The 21,223-nt window shown below is 30.5% G+C and overlaps 1 protein-coding gene across 1 annotated transcript in view; it reads left to right on the top strand.

Annotated features, from left to right (window-relative positions):
• Nucleotides 1-21,223, top strand: part of LOC102679869 — a 241,160-nt gene that overhangs the window by 195,714 nt on the left and 24,223 nt on the right. The window contains exon 6 of the mRNA XM_031511219.1: nt 12,986-13,267. Within this exon, the coding sequence (XP_031367079.1) occupies nt 12,986-13,267 (282 nt within the window). The remainder of the gene's footprint in view (nt 1-12,985; nt 13,268-21,223) is intronic.

A 21,223-nucleotide genomic window follows, 5' to 3' on the forward strand; every position in this document is an offset into this window, starting at 1 on the left:
AGGTGGAGGAAACCAGCCGTGGTTATTGTTCATAAGCTCAGACGCCATGTGTTCGAGGAATTTATGCGCTGGTTGTACTGCACCCACGGAGGAATATCCCCTCGTGGTGTCTCGTGTCCCGAGCACACCACCACCAGGGGAAGAGTTGGTCGCCCCGTTCCTGTGTGTGCCCCCTTAAGCACGACCGAGTTCGGCCTGCTTCTGTCTCTTCCGCCTTACGCCAAGAGCTGGATTTGTCACCGTGGGCCGATAATGTTCGCCGAGGTCGTGTTTACTTCTCCTGTTATAGCTCGAGGAGCCATCCCTCCCCACTCCCCTTCTCGACGATGAATCAGCGACGTTGGATCGAGATATCTCTTTGTCCCTTTCTCCACGGATTGCTTCCGAGCCTTGTCGTTCTTGTCACGTTATCCTTGCGTCTCTTGGCGAAGTTGCTTTGTTTTTTTTTGGAGGTGGATTGGTTTTTTTCTTTTCTTTTTAATCGCAGACTCGAAGTTTCAATCGAATGATGAATGACTCTCGAGTGACTTGAAATGAGGTCAGTTGGTTCGGGATGACACCTAGAATTGGTGATTAATTATGTGCATTGTTTCGTTTGATGCAACGTTAGGTATTAAATATTGATTGAAAATTAATTATTTGAGTATATTTAAATTAATTTATTCGAAAAACATGGAATGGTTTTGGAAAATGGAAAGCTTGGAAAAACGATTAATTTATCTTTTATAATACATTTCTCTTGTTTAATTTTTCGTAATCACGAATTTAATTCTTCTTGTTCGATTGTATACAAACAAATCATTTGATTAGTTTCATTCCGTATCTCTAATAATCTTTTATCGTGTCGTGTCTAATTGAAAATTAGCCAATTTCACTTGTAATCGACAATTTTTTAAACTTGTTTGTAACATTCGACCGCAGTAGTTAAATCCAGTTGCCAAAGTGAAAGTATTTTTTCTCATCTCGAATTTCTAACGTGTCTAGAAATAGGAATGAACGAACGAGTCAAGCCGGCGCAAATAAAACCAGTAATTATAAAAGTTTAAATATTCATAGCTTTGTGAGGAAACGAAAAACACGAGGCGGAGTCGGCGTAAAGTTTGAAACGTGCTCGTACCAATCATAAACTTTCAGCGAACCCCGGAGCATTATTTATCAAGGAAATTCGAGAACCATGAAACGCCAAGGCCGGAAATTAACGTTGAACCCCCTACCCCCCTCCCTGTTTTCAGCATAATTTGTTTCCGTCGCATAAAAGTCAAACTTTTCCCGCGAATTTTCTTTTTTTTTTTTTTGAAAACGATGCCAATTTTTCGCGAATATCGATAAAAATACGCGTTAAAGAGTGTGTTTACTTTGGATAATAGCATTGTAAAAGATATGTGTATTTCTTTAAAATTTATTCATTTTGATTTTGCACATTGAGATGGTAAAATATTTTTTATTATATTGATAATTATTTGCAAAATATAGTTGTTTCTTTAGATTAAAAAAATATTTCGATATTTGTGAAATATTTTAATATTTAGAATATTTGAAAGTAAAAGATAGATGATAAATTTCAAAAAATTTATCTAATGTATAATTTTGATATTATTTAATTATTCTAAATGTTGTATCTAATCGTAAATTGCATTCAATGTTTATTAATATTACAATTGATTCAAGCGAACAATTTACAGTTGAATAACTTTGTGTTTGAAGAAGCAGAAACAGACGACAGTTCTTTCCAACATGATCGTTTGTCTTGTCACTTTTGAAGACGTGAAAAAGAAAACTGAGAGACACATGTGGAGAGATACTTTTAAGAAGCTGTTCTAAAAAAAAAAAAGCAGATTGAAATATAAAAAGTGAATGCAAGAAGAAAAATTATTCAAAAGTACAATAATTTTGAAAAATTTTCAATAAATTTGAAAGATAATTATAATAAAAGAATAAATTGTAACATCATTATACTAAAATTTATAAAATTCTTTCAAATTTTTTCATAACATCTTTCAATTTTTAATTTTAAATAGTGAAAATAATAAAAATTTGATTAATAATTTTAATTAATTATCAGGCTTGATCATAAAGAAATTATTTCCAAAAAGAAAAATAATAAAAAATAAATAAATAATAATACCTATAGTTTGGATAAAATAATGAATCCATTACACAAAACATGAATTTTCAGCATGTAAATCGTGATCTTTAAAGAGATTCTTGAAATGATTCTTGAAAAATTGTTATATTTTCTTTTTCTTTTTACATTATATTATTCTATTTCTTTCAATACATCTTCTTTTCATATCTCTGTTTAATTTCGACTGGATATTAAGTTATCTCTATTTGAATTGATATACGCATATGTTACACACATTTATTAAAATTTTTATATAATTATGAGAAAAAAAGAAGAGAATCACGAGTTATTTAACTATCATAAAAAGGAGGTCGTGTTTTAAAAAAGGATTGGGAAACGCTGTTTTAAAAACCACCAAATCGAGGAATCATCTTCCCCATCCTAAAAATCGCTTCACGTGGAGCACGAGTCATCGTTTTATCCAAAAGACCCCTAATTAACCCGTAAACAGAAACAACAGAAAGAGAAAAGAATGGTAATTAGCTCGATGCGATGCTTGTTCCACTTTTTAATGCCTCACTTTTCCTTTCGTTCCTGCTCTCGTTCCGCTAGTTATATCAACACCGGGCTCAAGCTCCATCGACGTGTCGGCTCTTGTCGTGAAGAGCACTCGTTGCGAAGTCGACGTAAAATACGGAGATAAAGCAACAACGACGCGGCTGTTGCACGACACACAGAGGAGCTAACTCGTATCCGCGTAATTATTAACGTTTATGTTATGTCGAGCCATCCTCATACCATGAGATGGTGAATTTTCCAAAAGAATGCGATTCGTTATCAAAGATTTGATTATATTGAATGGATGGAATATTTCTTCAAATTTTTATTTAGGTGGTTTCTAGAAATTTCGATTATCTAATAAATAATTTAGAAATTTAGAAGATATTATTACTTAAAGTATTAAAATTTTATTTGAAAATGTAATTAAAATAATTGAAAATGAAAATTTGAAAAATAATATCAATAATATCAATAATAAATAGAATAATTTATTATATATATTTATGTGTAATCAAGTAGGATAAATATTCTCTTATTGTACAAAATTTAATTGAAAATTTCTACATCCAAAGTTATGTCTTATTTTAAATTTCTATATAAATAATTTTTTAATGTAATTCATGAAATTTTTTAATTTATATTTTGGTGGTATATATTTATGAAAATGTTAGAATCATTGAAGGAAATATTTTGAAAGAATTTCTCGTTATTCTGTTTATTTTTTCTTGATATATTTCTAAAAATAAAATATCTTGTAAAAAAAATAATCATTGTAAATTTATAACTTAAAATTCAAAAAAAAAATAGCTTAGCATTATATAATATAATTCTGCACAATTATTGCAATTATTCGTTCGAAGATAATTTGTCTTCATTATTCTCCATCTTTTTTATATTTACATTGTATGTTTGAATGATAAATCTCTAATAGTATGTATTAGTGTGCATTTTAATGAACTGATATATTCTCGTTAAAAACCTAACATGTATTGTAAATTATAGAACAATGAAAACGTTTCAACATAGTGATTTTTTATTTATTTTATTCATTTTGCAACAAAATTGTACTTTGGACGAAATGTTTTTAATAAGTTTTAACAAACATTGCTAAGTCTGCTGAATTATCTTTATTAATCCTCTAATAATGGACATGTTAGGTTTTATTATTCTCTTTTAATGTGACAAAGAAAAATGAAGGAGAATCGCTTTATTATTCTTTTCATTCCTCATTCTTTATTCATGAAACTTAACATTATAAGGATTATAAAAATTATTAATACTTATTTTAATTTATTAAAACTTCTATCGCAAAAAAATCCTCATTTGAAATTCACCAAATCTCATTAAGAAAAAGCTTCTTTTAATTCTTATGAGACGACCTGATAACACAATGATTTGTGATACTATTTGAGGAATATTTAACATCTAAATCATAGACAACCATTATTTACTTACTACATTTAAATTCTAATATAAATAAAATACTTATTTTTCATTTCTTATTTTTTAAAATAAAACTTACACAATTTACAACAATATAATTCCCATATATCCCACTATAATATTAAAATTAAAACTTCTTTCCAATACCTCAACAAGCGTCTCTCTCTCTTCTTAAACCCCTCCCTCTTTTGATCTCAAACACGCCTCCCCCCTTTTCCTCAGAAACAATCGTCCGAACTCGCTCATCCGGAATCCTCGTGCAATCTCCGTCTGCAAAAATTAATTACACCCGATGAGATTAGATTCAGAAGGCAGCCACGTGTCCTCTCTGGTTCGAGCGTAATTCTGTTGCACGGCTGGTGGAACCGGACTCTCCCTCCCCTCCCGATAACCGGACCGGACGCCAGAAAGAGGGTGGAGAGAGGCGAGAAAGAGAAAGAGAGAGAGAGAGAGAGAAGGATCTCCTAATCGGTATGAGAGTTTCCACCAGTCGACTCTCAATTCGTACCGAAGCAATTCAAAAGGGAGAGGGGTAGGAACGGACTAACGCAGCGCGGATAGAGGGATGAGAGGGTGGAGGGGGGTGGAGAGAAGGAGAGACTCGAGCGAACGACTCGAAGACAATGCAATTATTCGCAATTACCGCGTCCGTCCGCGGTTCGCGGAATTATCCCATTCTGTTTCCATTACTGGTGCCGTCATTCCTGCCTATACACTCCCCATCCCCGACACACGTGCACACGTAAATTCGTGTATCGGGTATACACGGCGACGTAAGGTGGCGAAGCGTCGAAGCGTCGAAGGAACGAAGGAAATTCATTGCGGACGGAATGTTTCGAGAAGGAATGTGAATATAATTTCGGGGAAGGGTTGACGGGTTGGATGGGAGGAAATGTTTCGTCGGGGAAATTATTCACTCGTTGGTGAGGATGATTTCGTCGATGTTTAGGATGGGTGCATAGTTTTAGATTGGTATATATATATATCATGAAAGAAAGATAGATTGAAAAATTCGTGTAATAATAATTTTTAATTACATCACATTGTTCATTGTTCCTATTTCTTATGGTATTGTTTATAAATATTACGAAGTAATGAATATTTTTATATTTTTGTATATCAATTTTTAATAATATTTTCGCGATATATATATCTGAAATGTTTTTGACACGTTTGGTTAGAAAACATTGATACGGATTAATCAATGATGTTATATGGGTAATATAATATTGTTAGGTTGATGAATTATAGTTTTTACGAAGCAAATTGAATCAATTGTTATTCACAATTGTATTTTATCTATACTTATAGATTTAGTTTAAAAAATACAAATATTACATACACTCTTGATGAATTTGTTATACAAGAATATTAATTTCTCCAATGCTTATCAATTTATATGAAAAGAATACAATTACGCAAAAATCTTTATCTAAAGAATAAATATTCCATTAAACTTGTATGAAAAAATAATATTTTTTCCATCGAAGATCAAGCTTATTCTTAATTCCAAAATGTAATTTCAATATAGAAATAAATACAAATCAATACCAAAATATTCTCTAATTCCAATCGTCAGAATTTTCAATTGTACTTGCAATTGTAATTCAAAATACTAAAGTGTGTTACGTCAAAAAAGCATATTTAAAAAAATTTTCAAAGTTCATCTCCTCAAACGAAAGCCTCGTCTCATAAAGAATCTATTCATGTGCATCTTGATTTCTTGATTGTATTTACCTCAATTTTGGAAAAAGCGAAACGTTCGAAGATGGAAGAATGCAACATTTACCGATAAACCCAGCGCAGGTCGTTACGCGGTCGCGAAAAAAACCGAGCTGTAAGAGGACGGTCGTTCTAAAGAGAATCGCGTAATTAGGTTTCATCCCTCGTCGCCCGGATTTCCTTTGTTACATTAGCCGCCCCCTGTTCCGACTCTTGGAACCACGAACGCTATTCCAGGCCGACGACGTTAATCTTTAACGAGCTGAGGCCACGCTCACGGCGAGGATGAGAGACAGAGAGAGGGAGAGAGATCTCGAAGGCTTTGTAATCGAATCCCTCCGCCTCCCTCCATTTTTGGCGACCTGCTATCAACGTGATTCGGTTTATAGTATAGTCGAAGACGAGGGGAGGAAGAATTTTGTCACGCGAGCTACCTCTAATCGGATTAAATTAATGTGTCGTGATTTTACGCGCGCGCGCCAGGATTCTGTTCGCTGATTTGATACGCTTTGGGGAAGAAAGATTTTTCGTGGAAGATGCTTTATATACGGTTATCATTTTATGATAATTTTAATTCACGTGAAACGTATTTAAATTATTAATTGTATTACAGAAAATGTAGAATATAATTTCGAAAGGGTGAAATCAATTCTTTATGTATTATTTTTTAATGTTTTAATGTCTTATTGCTGCAAAAAATATTTTGCAAATTGCACGAAACATATACAAAGCATGATAAAATATATAATTAAAAATTTAAGGGTTGTTGATTTCATATCAACATTATTATCAATTATTACATTAAAAACGATTTTCGATCTATCTTAAAGAAATCTTAAAGAAAACGATGTATACATATTTTCTTTTTTTACAAAGATAATTTCTTCTAAAGAAATTATCGATTTCAAGATTCGAAGCATCGTTAACGATCAAAGAGGGGGAGAGGCGGAAAGAATTGTGAAAAAAAAAAAAGAAAGCAAACGAGGATTGTCTCGAAAGGGTATTGAGTCGCGGATCGATATCTGACCGTCGTTTTATCACGACTTCTCGAACGATGAACGATAGGTTCGAAGAGAGGATATAATCGTTGCGCGAATTAAACGAATTTCATCGGGGATGGCCACGATCGAGTCTTAAATTAAACTCGCTCTGTACTTCTCGATACATTCGGGCTACAAACGAGCCGCGATTATACGTCGATCGGTTGGATTACGTATTTGATGAGGCAAAAGGAGGGATGTAATCGAACGGAATGCTTTTGGCACGGGATATCGCCCTAGGGGGATCAAAATGCCGAGGAAATAATGATAAACGTGTGCATGGCGGGAACACGGGTACCTTGTTCCTCGATGAATTTCACGTTATCTTGTAATTTCGTTTCGATTGGTTCGTGGTATTTCCTTGAGGATTGGTATGAATCGGTCGTTTTTGCGAATGGATGGATTTTTTTTTAGATATTTTTTTTTTTAATAAGAGAATTACATTCGGCAGTGAAAAATGGTGAACATTTCACTTCATGTATAATACTTTTTACTGTTTTTTGATTAAGTGGTTATATATGCATGTTATTCATTTTATAGAAAGTTCTTTTAATTTGTTTCTATTTGTAAGTGGGGCAGTATTGAAATTAATTTAAATTAAAATTAAAAATCATATTATAATATAATGCTTGATAATTGTAAACGATATTAATTACGTTCCTTAAATTTTCTATATATTGTTCATGAAATAAAAAGAAACTATTTCTGTGAAGAATTATGTATTCCGTGTAATGCGAAATTATTAATTGTCAAAATATTCAAAATAAGTTTTAATATTAACAGATGATTGGTTCTGGCTATCAAAAAACTTATTGTTTCATTTATTTTTCGTTTTATCACTGACTCGATTCGTTGGCTCTACTGTAAACTACTGTAAACTTGCTATCAGTAGAATAGATATATGATTGATCATCCATATTATATAATGAGTTATTCATCAATTACGAAAGAAACGAAATGAAATTGAACATAAAGTCTTTTTAGTAACTAATTTAATAAAGTTAAGAAAAGGATAATTATATGTTATTTTTCTAAAAATATATTATCTTGTACCTTATATTTTTCATCATTCTAAATTAAAATTTATTTATCTTTTTTTATTTAGTTTCCTAAATGTCTAATTATATGAAAAATGAAGTTTTGTCTTCTTTATTGGAACAAAAAAAATTATCATATAATTGTACTTATTTTGCAAAAACGTAGAAAAAACGTTTGTTTAACGAAAAATCACTATTGAATGTATATATGTTATATTAATTTAAGAAAAAATAACAATATAATATGTTAAAATTTTAAAGATTCCAATATTCAAAGGAATTTCATTATACATGATTAAGAAAAAAATTTGATACTTGAAATATCTCTAATTAAAAATTTATATTTTAAAAATGAAACAAGATTCAAATCAAATTTGATATTTGATATTTGTATTTCAAAATTTTTTGAAAATAAAAATTTATTATTCGAAATTGAAATTGAACCCAAAGAATCAAACTTGATATGCATTTATAATTTTGTGAGAATGTTGGAAATTCGATATGTTAAATTCAGTTTCAATAATTAAAGATAAATTTGAAATTTGTAATTAGATATTTTATTTAGTTTATAAAACTTTAATATAAAATTCAACGAGTCACAAATTGAAGGTAGATATTGCCATTCTTTAACGAAGGAAGTTTTAAATGAGTCGAACATCGAATCGACTTCAAAGGTACGTATACTTTAGCGAGTTCAAACATTACGAAGTTCCAAGTTCTAATTCGCGTAGAGTTCGTTAGTTTACCAAGTTCTGGCGAGTCCTTTAACAGATCCCTAACTTGTTCACTTTGACGTACCAATTTGTTGTAATCGCAACGTTAACCATCATGTCTGAACTAATATTTTCATTCAAGAATATATTCCTAGAACTTTAAAATTCTTTCCTTCTTGAAAAATGAATACGAGTAAATAAAACTATTTCCAAAATATTGTTCCATTGATTGTTGCCATCATTATCTAATTAATTAAAAATAGCAAATAGAAAAAATAAATCCAATTTATTTAGTGATGACGATTTTATTAAAAAGCAAAATAAAATAATTATTTCTTATTTATTTAAGAAAAATAATGCGAATAAAATAAGAAAACGTATATAATAATGATGGATTCAAATACAAAATGGACAATATAATATATTTTTTACCAATTTCTCAATTAATTTATAAACTGCAAAATTTATTAAATATAATTGATTTAAACATTATCCTAGTTTAAATGAAAATTAATATACTTAATTATATTTCTTTTTCCAAAAATACCTAAATATCTTTTGTATAATTACAAGATCTTCAAAATGAAGCATATAAATCCAAAATGGTGGCAAATTCAAATCGGTTTTCCACGTACCATCAACCCTTTAAATCACCAAACGTTTAACCAAACGATACGCGAACGATAAAAAGCAGAACATTTCACATCCAACGATACTTCACTTCAGCTTGTAAAATCGAAACGCAAAAAGTGTCATCGTAACAAAAGGGAAAGAATCTTCTTCATTAACCTTCTTCAGAATGGAGGATCAGCGCCATAATTACACGATTAATTAACCATCATCGACTCGGGCAAAGAGGTCTCTGCCTCTTCTTTTAACAGTTTTTCTTCGCTCGTTCTCTCTTCAGAGAGAAGTACATTCTCTTAAGTGACGAAAGAACGCGCGTTGCTTTAACCGATATTCACGATATCGAGAACGATACTCGAGATGTGAGCCGAAAGAAAAGTCCTCGAAACCCTTTGCCAGCGCTGATACCATCCTTGGAACGCGAAATTCACGTGTAGTATGCACATATAGTTATATCATTCTTCTTACGATCTAAACACATATATATAATATATATCGATTCTCAAGAAGGAACGGGTGAATGGCGTAATTTTGTTGGCTAATATTTGGCTACTATGCAACATTTTTTCGTGCATATAATATAGAATAAAAATAGTAGATAGAAATTTTATAAAAGTAAATGCAAAATAATAGATATAAATAAATTTGAAAAAATACATCGAGATATTTTAACTCGATGATTTTTTATTATAAGTATTTTAATATTTTTGTACAAGGAATGATTAGCTGTTAGTCTATTAAAAAATATATAATTCTATTTTAAAAAATAAACTTGAAAAAATAAATGTCCTTTATGTGTTTAATCAGAAAATATATATATCTGTAGTCTCTGAAAACACTCAACTTTTATCTAAAACATTTTCTAATATTATCATATTTTGATATTTAATAATTTTGAATGAAACGATTTAAATTATAACATCCTTTATATTTGATGTAAAAAATTTTCATCCATAATAATAAGAGAATTTATTTTAATATAAATATAAATTTTACATTACAGATTTTCATAATATAAATAAAATGGACAAATTAAGTAATGGATAATTTTGAGATTTGATCTTAAATTCGATATTTATATATGTTTTTTACATATAGAGTGTAATTGTGGATGGTAAAAATTATCCTTTAGAGATTCTAAAATTTTGTTCATCGAGCGTTAAGAATTTTAATCTTTCAACGTTACTGATAAATTTTCATTGTGCAAACCGCTCGATTTCGTAATATGCCTTCGGTGTTCGTTCGAGAAAACTCGAACAATACTTCAGTTTAAACTGCACTGCGTGCTCTGAAATCGCACGGTGGACGACTGGATGCGCCGCGATTTATCGTAGCATCGGGATCGTTTTCAGAATACCGATGAGTTTGTGACGGTTCTTCTTGCCACCGTATGGTATCCACACCAACAGAATTCTCGAAAATCCTCGCCCATACAAATACACCCTCTGTCCCCTCCTCCATCTGTGTGTTTAAAGCTAGGGTTACTAGCGTTAAGATAAAGTTTAGTCATTTATACGATAAATAGACTTTGAATATTTAATTGCAAATTTAACATTTCATAAATTATAATTACAGAAATAAAATTGAAATATTCTGTTCTTTGTAGTTATATATTTTTACTTATCATATATATTCTCTGAAATTTTTAAATATTTAAATTTTTGTGTTATTTTTTTAATGATAAAACTAAGATTAAACTTAGATTAGTTTAATTAGATCAACTAAGATCAATTAAAACTTAGATTATTTTAATTATTTTAATTTATTAGAACATAAGAGTACAATAATATGAAAAATTGTTCTATACATTCGATGAGAAATTCTTTGTAGATTCAAAGTTTTTACAGATTCGAATGAAATTTGGATAATCAATTAATTATAAAAAAATATCCGTTAAATTTAGAAAATTAATTCTTAAAAAATACATACTTAAATAATAGAAATTTTTTTTAAAAAAGAAGTACACTGGAACTTAATTATTAAATTAATAATGAACATTCATTAAATAATAATAATACCAATAATAAACATAAAAAAACATCGAAATTCCTAGTGTACAAAAAAATTCTAAAAAATTCTAAAAAAATAAGTTTTTAAAAATCGTAATTTATTTTTTAAAGGATTCGTGAAATCAAACGTAAATAAAAAATAATTAGAAAATAATCGTAATAAATTAAACTGTGCCTCCCGAAATTCAAGTGATATTCGACTTGGGCCACGAGTTTGGATCGTGCTGTTCGCCGGTGTGAATCGGTTCGGTGTTCTCGCTTCAACGAGCGAAATCGATCGTTTCAAATTCGTCGCGCTAATTCGTCAGTTAATGAAACCAGCGTCCACTTTCGGAATCAATCAGCCTCGGTGGGGGGTCACAGGCGTGGCGAGAATTAACGCCGCCCGGAATTACAGTGGAATTAAATGAAGATTAATTTTCGTTTGAACGCGACCTTCTGTCTGATCGAGGCCCAATCATAGCGGCTGTTTTAGACCCTTAATTGAGGTGGCTCGATGCAAATATGGATGGAACTCGTTTGACAGCATTAAAAAGAAAATACACCTTTGGGCTTAACATTTGAAACGATCGAAACTCTTTTTTGTTCGAATACAGAAGATAGAAATGTGTATATTTCGAGATGTTTTGTTTTTCTATTTCTTTTTTATTAAATAATTTTTATAATGTGTATAACTTTGGAAAAGTTGAAACTTTTATTATTATTTGATATTTATAAATCAATTGATTTTATTTAGAAGTATGATTGATATTATAACGATAAGTATAATTATATTCATACGATGATGTATTATGTTTGATTGGTAAATGGTATTTTATTTTATCACGACATAGTTTGACGTTGCAAGTGTCTCGTGTCTGATCAATTATACTCTTATTCTACTTGAATTCTATACGCTCAAAAAAAAAAAATTACGTGTATTTCAAACTTGAAAAATAGTAATCATAATCAAAATATAACGTTTAATTTATCTCATCCTTCATTTCTAACCGAGGTTTCCTTTATCATAGAAGTATTTCAATTAATTCAAGAAAGAATCCAATAAAACAGAGAAGAGGGGAATAAAACTGTATAATCGTAGTTGTTACAATGACAATAATTGATCGAGAAGATCGGAATTGAATATTTAATTTCATGGTAATCGTATCTTTAAAAGCGCTTAAAATGCTTCAAAGCTTGAAGGGAGGAAAGGATCCTTGAGTCGCGAGATGTTTTTCATTAATTGTCGAAGCACAGGTGTGAAAAGAATCCTTCATTCTTCTCTTTGAACTTTGTTAGGCGAAATATCCCTTTGTGATACAAAATTGATCGTAATGAATGATTGTAAAAGAATCTTGTTCCACCACTTTAATTAACATAGTTGAGTCGAAAAGCTATTATTATATATCAACTAGATATATAATTAAAACAATCGATGCTGGAGTAATAATTTTACGAGGATGAATAATAATGTTACAAAAATTTATTTTCTAGATAATAATATTCAAATAATTCTCATTTAATAATCTCATTTTCGTTTAATCTTTTCGTTTAAAAATTTAAAAGAAAACTTATAAGAATCCTTATACATATTCCTTAAATTATATCTCTAATTATTTTAGAAAATAATTAATACCAAAAAAGAAAAGTATTGGTTAGCATATTACAGAAATATCAATTTAATATTTTTAATGTTCTTATGATTGAACGAAATTCAATTATTTAATTCGATAAAAATTCTATGTAAATGAAAAATTAATAGACGTTATTTATTTTTCCATTGTTTTAGCAACAGCAACAGCAAGCACAACAACAAGCACAGCAACAGCAACAGCAGCAACCGCAACAACAGCATCAGCAACAACAGCCGCAGGCCAATTCGCCAGGAGGTGGAAATGTGGGGAAAAGCAGCCCATCGCCGGGAAATTCGGCATCCCCTGGCACTGTGACAGCGTCCAACAAGTCGCAGACCGAACCGAAACCGGTCGAGTGCAATTTGTGCCATCGAAAATTCAAAAATATACCGGCACTCAATGGCCACATGAGACTCCATGGCGGTTACTTCAAAAAGGTAAGCTAATTAAGCTTTCCCAATATTTGTTTTTCTATAATTATATTATAAAGAGTGTTATCATATCAAAGAAAATATTCCAATAAAATTGAAAATTTTTTTAATTGTTTTTATATCATTTTTAAATCATTATTTAGTTAATTTTGACGATTGATAATTACATACCTAAATAAATTTATCGTTATTATATTCTGAATAAAATCATTAATATAAATTACAATATTGAAGGATAGAAAAATTTTAAATAGTTTGTCTGCAAAAGCAACAGAAAGATATTCAATCATATCGTTTATTTGACATTTTACAAAATAATTTCTTTTTTAATTCAATTTTTTCAAATAAACAATAGCAATTTATCCAAAAATTATGTGAAAAATATTATATAATAATTTAATAATATTAGTTTAATATAGTTTAATATCTAATTATGTTTTAACCGCATAAAAATCCACAATTTACTTGTAAGATTAGAATTGAATTTGGTTATTTATTAAAAAATAATTTTGCTCTTTTTTCTACTTAGTATTATGATTTACTTATAAATTGATTTAAATCTAATTAAATCTTCTTTTAATCAAACCAAATTATATAATAAATATTCTATCATATAGATAGATATTTTACACATCTTTTAACATTTAAATTTCTTCTAGAAAACATAAAATATAATTTACTTACTTAAATAATCATTCTTCAAGAATTATTATTCTTTCAAAGAACCGTGAAAATTCATTTTTTATCGTTACCCTCATGAAACGAGAGAAAGAAGAATACGGTAAAGATAAAGTCATTCAGAGAATCGTTAATTCTAGTCTTGCATTTGTTTCGCTTGCTTCATCAATTCTCCTCGAGACGGTCTCGAGATGAAAATTATACGGAATCCGGCTTTGCTTACCTCTTTCACGAACCGCGTTTCATCCCCACGGGGAGGGGGAAGGGGATTGAATTTTCAAGAAGAATTTCATGAAGTTTACCAAAGGCTACGGGGAACGTGCAAGGTTCACCGACATTACCATATGAATTCGCAATCCCAGAAACTCGCGCGGAGAGCTTCTTGTAATCAGTTGGTGATTTCATGGAAATCTCGCCGACCGAAATGCAATCAACCGGTGATTTTCGTGAAAATCTCGACCGGTTACGTTATACGCTCTTTTCTTCCCCGTGCATGAGACGATAATAATCATTGGGGATGAAAAAAAAGTATCTCTCATTTTCAAGAAGAGAATTTTCATTTTCAAGAAGTAGAATTTTTATTAATTATAACAGTATATCTCCCCGAATTGCGATCAAATATGCTAATAGTATCGAATTTATATTTAATTTTCGAAAATGATCGATCGAGGAGGAAGATAATAAACTTAAAATTTCGAAAAATGTTCCATTGTATCGATTTTATTTCCCTTTTATCCGCGTATTAATATGGTAATTAAATTTACCATATATGCGACGAGTTAATTTCTTATAAATATCGAAGAAAATTACTTTCTATTATTATTTGAAAGAGTATTTGAATTAAATTTTGTTTTTTTTTTCGAAGAAGAGAAGAGTTAGTAAAAAAAATATAATAATTTTAATTTTAAAGACTATACTTTTGAAATTCTCGTTCTCGTTTTAATTGCAAAATCATTTTTTATGGTATTTCATAATCTCAATGGGATTATGAATAATAAATATTTAAACGGCGAACGTTTTGATCCACGCTCTAACCCGCCCGCACTCTTTATCGAGAACAATGAATATTTCCATGTTAAATCTCATCTCTATCGAAACGGAGAAGAGAAAAACTTGGTCCCTTTTCCTATAAATGACACGCCGTTCGTTAAGACATTTTTAATCAACGAGGAGAAAGGCGACGAATCAAAGAGAAGGAAGGAAGGAAGAAACCGAGAGAATTGCTGATCTTTCTATTCCAACGACTGCAACCTGCCTGCCTCTTTCTTGACCTTATTAAGAACCTTTCTCTGTTCGGATTCTCTCCTCCAGAGGATAGAAAGAAAGGAGAAAGAAAAACATGGAATCGAGCAGTCCTCTCTTGAAGATTTCATTCCTGATTCTCTCTCTTTCTTTTTCCTATCTCTGTGCGATTATCTCTCGCAGATGGATCGTGAAACGAAGAAAGAAGGTTTCAAATGGCAAATTTGTACGAGGAATAGCGAAAATTATATAAATTTTCTTTTTTCCTTTTCTTTTAGTAAGAGTTACAATTATACATTTTTCAAAAAATGGATTATGGAATTTTTAAATTTAGATTTTAAAGTTTTTCTCTTTTTCGCAAAAATTGATATAAAGTTAATTTAAATCTGTTTTATATTCCTACGTGATTTAAGAACTATGTGACTAAATTAATTCAGATAATGAAAATACGAGAAAGTAAAGATAATTTAGAAAAATGTCGAACGAAAATGGAAAGGTAATTCGAATCGACCAGTTATCAGTGCTAAATTTTATCTGAATTTATCTGAATTTTATGCAAAAGAATTCAAACTATATATTTCATTTGTCACAAAAGCTGAGAAAAATTTGAAATAAATTCAAAATAGACATTAACAAATTAAAATATTATCCGTAATCAAATATTTTAACATTTAAATCACTAACAAACTAAATAAAACAGTTTACGTTAACGTTACCTTCTATTTCAAAATAACATTTGTACGTGCTTTAAATTTAAAAAGATTACATTTTTAGAAATGTATTATTTTAGAATGTTCTGCATGCGCACACTGAATACATTATGCCCAAGTTTCACGACTTTCTATTTTTGTTCCTTGCACAGAGGAAACACTGCCCAAGAAAAGATCGAGAACGAACATGTAATAAATAATAAAACAAAGAGACTGTACAATAAAAAATCCCTTCTATATATCCTTCTAACTAACTTCGCTCGTCACACACCGTCTCTCTAATCATCGACCGCATTCCACGACTCCGCACACTCTCCCCTCTCCTCCCCTCCCCCAAAAAAGGCTATCCTACAAGCTTAGACACCGAGCAAACGAGCAAAGATCGAACGAGAATAAAACGAGGGAAGATGGAAGGATGGAGGGTAAGGCGATGATCGAATCCAAATGAACCCATTAACAGGCTCTTTGCTTCCACGATGGCGGGTGGAAAGATTGGGGAGGCAGCACGGTCGGGGGAGGAGGGTTGTGCAAACATTGTCTCGAGCTTTCTCCATTATGTAGATTGAATCTGAACCGGTTACCGTCGGGGGTTTTCAACGCGGGCTCTGCTCTCGTTTCAAGCTGCACCCGAGTTTTCAACTCGCCACAACTCTCTCCCCGTTTCACCCTCCCTCCTCTGCGTGTATGCACGCGCCCAATCCACGCCAGCATCCATCCTTCTCGTCCATCGTCCACGCGCCCGCCTCCGGATCCATTCATTTTGATCTGTGTATACATACATTCATATTCATGCCCACCTTTATGCGCGCCGTGTTCACGATCGAGCGTCACAGGTCCACCTCGACGCTTCCACGGGGTGAGCGTTCACGGGCGAGGGGGAGGGAGGGAGAGGCGTGAGTGCAGTTAGATGTATTTGTACCGGCCACGTGAATGTTCGCGTGCACTGCTCCCCCGTTTAATGGGTTGCCATGTGTGAGCACCATGGGTGAAGGTGTTCTTGGATTGGCGTAAATGGATCGTCGAATTGTTTTATAAGAACACTAAGTTTCGTTGAATTTATTGTAGGATAATTATGTATATGATACGGTGATGTCTTTGGTGTTGTGATTATTTTTTATTTTCTTTTTTGGTGCGATAAATGCAATAAATATGGAGGAAGTATATTTTGTCGTTACTTTCGTCACAATTTTCTTCGTGAGGATTTAAAGTAATATGATAATAAAGTGGAAAAATATAAATAACTTTTTGGATAATGGAACATATAGGTACAAGCTATTAAATAACATTGAGAGTTATTTTGTGTAACAGAAGTGTTTTTTATTCAAATTTCCATCGCAAATGGAAACGGTAACAACTCTGTTGAAATTGGGAAAATTTTAAATAACTTTGAAAATAATAATCTTCGATCAATAAAACTAGAAACTCGTTAGAACTAGCACTTCCTCATTTATCGTGATACAACTTCTGGCTCTTGAGTTCGTGTAAAGAAAGGAAGAAATTTCGATTTATTATCTCCGTTCTCGAATCTCTTGCGTCATTAATTCCAAGAATAATGATAGATAAGATTCTCAGAAAAAAAATATAAATTAGATCGTGGATTCATCTCTGCACTAAATCTTGAACGATTATCTCGAATCTTTTTCGACGATTGATGACAAAGAATTATTTTCTCTTATAAAATGTTATCTTAATACTTCATATTGTATTAATCTCATCATATTAAATCATAGAAGATAAACTATTATCCAATGTAATAATTTTTATTTGAAATAAAAAAAAAAAAAAAGGCTCAAGAATATTTCCAATAATCAAAAACGCAATTTTTTGTTCATTCTTCATTTTCGTTTCAAATCATCCCTTAATTTTTCAAACATCTTTATCCAAACGTTCCACGTTATAATCATCCTATTCCTCTTCATCTTTTTCACAAATCGGAACAATCAGATTTCAATTCAAATCATATACCCGATCATATCGAATACAGATTCGAGATCGGCCATCGATGCTTTCGAAGCAACGAGAACAGGACGACGACTATTATCGAGAATTATTAAGCAGTTTCGATGGTTTTTCATTTCACGTGAATCCGGATCGAAGGCGCGCTCCATTCGAGAATGGTATCCGGATGCATTTCCTCCGTGGAAAATCGTGGGGAATATGTGTGTGGCTAACGGTAGCATCCGAAATCCTCCGCGTGGAAATTGTCGGGCGAAGAGCGGTTTAAAGTTTTGTCGAGCGGACATCGTGAACGGGATTAAAGGATTCACGGGGGACTTTTAAGTAATACAAGAGTACTCGGCGGGCTGGCTCCACCCACGGTTGAATATTTTTCGCCCGTTTGCAGGCTACGATGCATCCCTGGCCGTAATCCTCGAATAAATGGAATTTGGTCGATTGTGTCTTGGAGAGATTGAAAGGAAATTAACTGTTAATCGATAAAATTTTTTAACGCAACGATGAAATTATATGAAATTATTTTTGCTGGTGTACGAATTTATTTTTGTTAATTTTTTAATTTATCGAAAGTGACAGTGTATATAATGATAATAGTATTTTAATGAATTGATTATAAATTTATTCGCAATTTTATATATGTGTTATAATATATTGTTATTTAAATTTACTTGTGTTTATTTATATGTTCATTATTTTTTTCCAGAATTTCAATAAATGATAGGTTTTTGCGATTAAAGAAATATGTTGCTATTTATATTCTCATGAATCTTTCTCGATGAAATTAATTACACGGATTTGTATGGAGTGTTTAACCTATAATGTGAGAAATTATTACCAAGATCGACAACAAATATGTCAATTATTAATTAATATGTCGATATTAAAAGCTTTTTTGAAATTCTCCTACATTGTACAATATCTCAATATTATCGTATATAAATTAGTTAAACAAAAATTGAAAATTGTAATTGACGTATACACGTTTAAAGAATACGATTTAATAAAAAATTCTATAATTAATTTTTACCATTAATTAATTAATTATAAAAATTATAATTTGATTCAAACATTTTGTACAAATGTACAAAACGTATTGCCGAAGTAAAAAAGGGAAAATAATCGTTACAATTTCATTGAAAGAGAATATAGAGATTAATTTTAATTCATAGTGAACGCAATAACCGAGTATATTAAAATTAGCGAAGCTTCATAATCGATATCTTTCATAATCCTAAATACACGTGTCAAAGTACGTAATACCGTGCTTTCGTTTCAACGTTAATTAATTATCCTATTTAACTTTTCTGTTGGAAAATTAAAAGCGATTTATGAAATAAATTGGGAATAATTGGTATATAGTTAGCAATGAAAATCGGAGATAATTTATTATAGTTGAGATTAAAGGCGAATTCATTATGAGAGAAGAGCCGGTAATCGGTTATTCCCTTTTCACAATGATGAAAATAATGTTTAATTTTTTTTCTTTTTTTTTTTATTTCATCTTCATGGTGAATTCAATACGTTGGAAATGTGTAATTCAAGAAAATTCGTGAAATTCTTCAATGCTTCGATCACTATGTATCTGTTCTTTCATTATTAAACCAAAAATCCCAAGGTCCCATTATACGGGCGTTCCGATACTATTCATATTGAAATTCTTTTAACGTTCAACCACATTTTTAATTAAACAGCAATGAAAATGCTGTATGAATATGAAACGTTTATTTTAATCAATAATATGATAATAATTAATAATAATAATAATAATGGATAAAAAAGGAATTTTATATTGTCATTTAAGAATCAGATTTAATTAATACTGTGTGTAATTTTTTTAAATTATCGCATTAATAAATTTAAATTATAAATATATTATATTATGTTTGTAAAAAAAAAAAAAAGAAGAAGAAGAATTCATTTATATTTTATCATTCAAACGCGAAATCTGAATTTCACAATTAAACGAGCAATATGAATATGAAATTATTCGAGAAATATAAATGATATAAATATAAATATATAAATGAAATTATGACAGTAAATTTTACATAAATTTAATCTTTTACTTCATTTTTTCTTTTACAAAAATAATAAAATTATTTAAATTTATATTCTATTTTTTGTATATAATCGTTGTTAATTTAATAAAATTCTAATGTAACAAAAAAAAATAAACTATTTATAAATAGCATATTTAAAAAAGAAGGCTGAAAAAGTAAGTATATATAAATTAACAAAATAATTTTTTCATTTCTCCTTTCTATTTTACATAAATTTAATTGCATACATACATAAATAAAATCATAAAATTAATATTCCACAAGAATTCAATCATATCTTTAATCGAAATCCGTATTATTTTATTATTCGAATAAATAAAAAATTTGAATTTCATGATGAAATCACGTGATAAAAAAATTTATACCAAAAATTTGTACACCGACAAGCTCGAAACTCGATATTCCATAAAATCAATCAAAAGCAATCTATTCTCTTAACTCTTTCGTCTCTCATCCTTGTATCGAATAGAATTAGAATCGAGAACGATGAAATACAAGAAAGAACAAATTATAAAAAAAAAAGAAAGAAAGAAAGAAAGAAAAAAGACGAAATAGGAAATAAAGATTAAAAATGGAAAACAAGAGAGTTTCTCGAACACTACTTACGCGTAGACACAACGAAGCACATTTCATGCTCATTTCATAGGGGAAAGCGAAAAAAAAAAGGGGGAAAAAAGAGGAGAAAAAAGGGAAAAAAGAGAAAAAAATAGAGGGAAAAAAGAGTGGAAAAAAAAATCGAACGTGTGTACATTACGGTAGACAAGAGAACTCGCGTTCGAGGCTGGAATCGACACGGATCGAATTGATGAGACGGAGCCAGTGAACGTTCCGCAATCAATTCCGCGTATTAACAGCATCCGATCAATATTCATGAACCGAGCGTGGTACGCCACGTCAAAGACAGAGTTCAATTTCGCGGCAGGTGATATACATGTAAGTGACTATATATGTACATACATAATAACGTGTTATGTATAGAAGATTTAAAAAAAAAAAAAAGAGAGAGAATCCAAAATTTCGAGGAAACGTTTGATTGAGACGAATCGAAAAGGTTAGTAAAATTAATATACAATATAACCTGTTAGCTAGCAAGGGATAATATTGAACTCGTATATGTTCATACAAAATTCAATTTAAAGACTTGAATTTTTCAACAATATCTAACAATATCTATATAAATATATAAATATGTATGATTTATTCAACAAATGTAAAATATTTATCCCATATCATAAATAACGTTTAATTGTCCTTAATATATTATACTCTATAATCTAGTTCATTGATTTTATAAAAAAGCCTTTGTATAATCAATT

This window comes from Apis dorsata, unplaced genomic scaffold (genome assembly GCF_000469605.1).
Source record: "Apis dorsata unplaced genomic scaffold, Apis dorsata 1.3 scaffold_295, whole genome shotgun sequence".
In the NCBI taxonomy this organism is placed as follows: Eukaryota; Metazoa; Arthropoda; class Insecta; order Hymenoptera; family Apidae; genus Apis; species Apis dorsata.